Source organism: Pistacia vera, unplaced genomic scaffold, assembly GCF_008641045.1.
Source record: "Pistacia vera cultivar Batoury unplaced genomic scaffold, PisVer_v2 Contig1132, whole genome shotgun sequence".
NCBI classification, from domain to species: domain Eukaryota; kingdom Viridiplantae; phylum Streptophyta; class Magnoliopsida; order Sapindales; family Anacardiaceae; genus Pistacia; species Pistacia vera.
This window is the reverse complement of record NW_022195174.1, coordinates 222,254-226,325: the sequence shown is the minus strand read 5'-3', so window position 1 is coordinate 226,325 and position 4,072 is coordinate 222,254. Positions and strand designations below refer to the sequence as shown.

The window sequence follows — 4,072 nt, the reverse complement described above, 5'->3', positions numbered from 1 at the left end:
GTATAAACAATGGCATATAATTTAAGGCAAAGATGAAAGATCTCATAGGTTGTTATTACCTCTTTACGCCACGGAGTTTTTGCTCAAATTGCTAGTTCTTCTTAATATTAATGCACTATGAAGATTGCAGAACATCTCTGTCCACATATAAAACCTGCATCACTCAAGTAACAATTACATCCAAATAAACTATAGACTGGAGTAAATCAAAGTCTAAACATATATTTTTCATATTATAGTCTTCTCTGTCTAACGAGTAAAAACTGTGACAGAAAGATATTAACATTATACATGGTTAGGTGATTTCTAGGAATCGAGTAGATTAAGCTATTGTGTCGAGAAACCAAACCAGCTCATTGTCTGACCTACAAACCTGATGGTGAGGGGAGCCAACATGCGGGCAACTTTTGGCAGTGTTGGGTATGTCAGTGTGCCGAGTATAAACCAGTTGAAGCTTAATAAAGCGACAGCATCAGAAGCAGGTTTGTTCTTAATGGTGGAGAAAAACTGAACAACGCTTTTCAGTGACATGCCAACCACTGTGAAAAGAGCCACCACAAGTGGCATGCAAGGGTCTTCAGCTTCCCAGATAATCATTCCAACCAAAAGCGATAACACCGCACTAAAAAGAGACTGTGAAAGTGCAATTCCACTTCTCTGGTCAAGCACTTCAATCATTCCTATATTTCGTGGGATAAAACCAGGTATATAAGAGTGGATGGATTCGCTGCTCGCTGCAATTCCAGTCTTTAAGATATTGAGAAATTCAGTATTATTCTTGCTTTCACCTGCCCAAGCGTCTTTGTGTGTCATCACATCTTGGAAGAAGAAGTCAGTCCCCTTAAGATTGGATTTCCATGACGGTAACCCATATGAAATGCCATAGTTGTCAGCAGCAACGCCAACTTTTTGTCCATTGTCTTTGTCATGAACTTTAAAACCCCACCGTTCTTTACCACAAATTTCCTTCAGCTGAAGAGTTTCATCCTTCAGACACTGCAACTATAGATGCACAAATGTACACAGATTCAAGACCACTGTCAACCAAGCATAAATTAAAAAAATTATAGCATGGCAAATTTCTTATAAATTCCATGCAATAAATTAACAATAAAGGAAAAACAGATAGACAGTAGTAGATTGTACAGATCAAAGCTTTTGAGGTTCATTCGGACTATCTAATTGCAACATAGTTATGCCCTTTCCTAAGCTCTAAGCATCTAAAATCTTTTTTTTTTTTTTTAATTATGTTACAATTAACTAGCATGAAAACTGATGCAAACTGCCATAGTCAAAATTAACTTGAAAGAAAGGCACCTTGCCACCTCTTGCCAAGACTATATATTCATGTATACTTGAAAATAATTTTACTGTAGCACAGCTTACGGAATCAAAAGTTACTTCAGCTAAAAATTTTGAGTAATAGAATATTGTCACTGGTTCAGCATGATTATATTTAGAAAGAAGAAAAAAAAGAAAAAAAAAAGGATGATATGAAGACAGGATAACCTATACCACTCTGTCACATCAGCTGCTATGTATAAAATATGGCAAAGCAGTCGTGGGCTACTTCAGACATACATTTAGGTATTACAGTTAGATCCAAATAGCAATGCAACTTTTGACTCTCTCCCTTTTTTCCAATTTGGTCTGGAAACCCCAGATATTACCATTTCATCAACTCTTGATGCAGTATTAAGCAAGAATTTTCCAAATAATAAACCACTTAACGCATGAAAAATAAAGGCAAACACAAACTGTTTTGCTATGGTGTTATGAATGATACGTGGTAACATCATAAGTATTACTTTAATAACTATAGTAATACATTCACAATCCAAACCAAGGAAAACTAATCACAACGGCAGGCAAAACTTATCCAAGGGCTGCAAGAGGATAATATTTACCTCGTCCTCTAATAATTCAATTTTTGCCATAGCTTTGTCATTTTCATCTTCAAGTTCAGCTAGCATGGACTCCATAATTTTGCATTCTTTAATGGCATTCTGAAGATGGCCTTCAAGTTCCTTCCTATCCCAGACAAGAGTCTCCAACTCTAACTGCATTTCATGCAGTTGCTGTTCCAGCTGTATATCATAAAAGTCCTTATATTACAAGAAACAATTTAAAATTTAGACACCAAGAAGAATTAGGAACTTATAATGGCTTGAGAAAGTAATGCCAATGGAAGAGATATAACAAAACGATTAAAATTGATAGGAAAACCATGTAATAAAGGAAGAGGCAGGCATAACACAAATGTCTTATACTCTAGGAGGCCTATGCATTTTCTCCATCAGAAATTGATTTATATATAAAAAGTATTGCAAGAGGCATCAGACAAAACAGTTCTCATAGGGTTCAGCCTGATGGGAAAAAAAAATGGAGCCTGACTCTGAAAAGACAATTTTACAACTTTTGTAACTCCAGAACCCATCTTTATTCAGTATTAGCAGTCATAACTCATAAGTTAAAGTTCTCCACCTGTTTTAACTATGCACAGCTCGTCCTGCAACCAAACAGGTAACCCCAGCCACCATTCTAGTAAATATTTCTTGAAATAGTCTTATCCATTATGAGATGACATGTCTGTATTACTAATGGAAAATCTATATCGAAGAAGCATAGCTTACTTCCGTTTGCAAACAGACAAAGACATGGTAATATGAATTTTTGTGCTGATTTCAAGTTACTTAAATAAATTTACATTAAAAAAAAAGTACAAATAGATATTAGATAAAAAACTGTAGATACGAGTTATTAAACGAAAATAGTAAAAAATACCAGTCTCTCCCTCTGCAAGGCGGTAAAAACTCGTAGAGGAAGAGTTATAAGAGCAACTGTCCAAGACATTGTTCTGCATATCATGTTCACATGGAAGTTGGTAGTGACATTGACCAGCTCTATCCAGCTATGAAGGACAAAAAAAGTGGTTTTTAGACAAAACAAAATTGCTGACTTGCAAAGGCAAAAGGGCTTCGTCACCAAGATCATTATCATAGCCATCAAATCTTGAAACAAAGACATCAGATACACCATTCTCCAAATATGAAGCTTCTTGCTCCCTCAATCACATGCTGAAAAACACATATTTAATCACTGGCATCCTGCACAAACTATAAATTTTTCAAAATTTTGAAAGAAAGTTATGCCAATAATCACCAAAATAAAAACTAATAATAAGCATCATTAGCACTCGAGCAAGAAATTGATAAAAAGCAAACACAGAAAATCATGACTAAAATTTAAATTAATTAGTAGCATATAAATATTTATTTGAATATTTAGAATCACTTTAAAAACATGCATAATATCATTTCAATTTTCTTTATGAATATAGAACCTTATCGGACTTGCTATTTAAAGATTTATGCGATTTAAAATTAATAATTTACAGGAAAACGTATGAAACCTTACAAACATTGAACAAATTGATAAACAATTAACAATAAAACTTTGAAAAGAAGCGAACAAATCAAATGCAACATATGTCACAGTCTCAGTTTCTGAATATACGAGCAACTCATTAAAACCATCGACAAAAGTTTACGAGTCGTAATAAGAAGTATGAGCTGAACTGAAAAGTAGAGAGCTGAGAAGAGTTAAAGAAGAGAGACTTACAGAGAATTTAGATTAAAGGCAACTGAGTCTGAAGTGAGCAGCGCAGTGGCAACAGAGATTTGATTTGAGAGAAAAGGTTGAAAAGAGAGGAGGTGGCAGCAAGAGCATTGCTGTGTTTGACACGTACCAGAGTTACATGCTGATGGTGCAAAATTTCGTCTCGCCTAACCGCGGACGAAACCGATTAGTAGTGGGCCTGGCGATGGGTGACCACAATTTAAGCCCAGTAATCTGAATAATTTCATTAATTGTGTGAATCCAATCCATCTCCAATTAGACAACTCAATATAACTGAAATCATATAAGAGTTTATTATATAATTTTGGTCATATTTATAGTGTTTTAATCCACTTAAGAATCTTTTGATGACGATATAAGGGGGCGCGGGAAAGGGCCCAGAACAAAATGATGACCTAACAAGGATATAACTATGGTGTAACACCTCATCAAC

General features: G+C 35.0%; 1 protein-coding gene across 1 annotated transcript; it reads right to left on the bottom strand.

The window, feature by feature from the left end:
- Nucleotides 1–327: 327 nt before the first annotated feature.
- On the bottom strand, nucleotides 328–3,632 carry LOC116143405. The gene is made up of 4 exons (XM_031428858.1): nucleotides 3,622–3,632; nucleotides 2,785–3,077; nucleotides 1,908–2,087; nucleotides 328–1,002 (listed from the first exon to the last, which is right to left on the bottom strand). The coding sequence occupies exons 2-4, from the start codon at nucleotides 3,037–3,039 to the stop codon at nucleotides 328–330; spliced, it is 1,110 nt and encodes a 369-aa protein (XP_031284718.1). The 5' UTR covers nucleotides 3,040–3,077; nucleotides 3,622–3,632.
- Nucleotides 3,633–4,072: the final 440 nt, after the last annotated feature.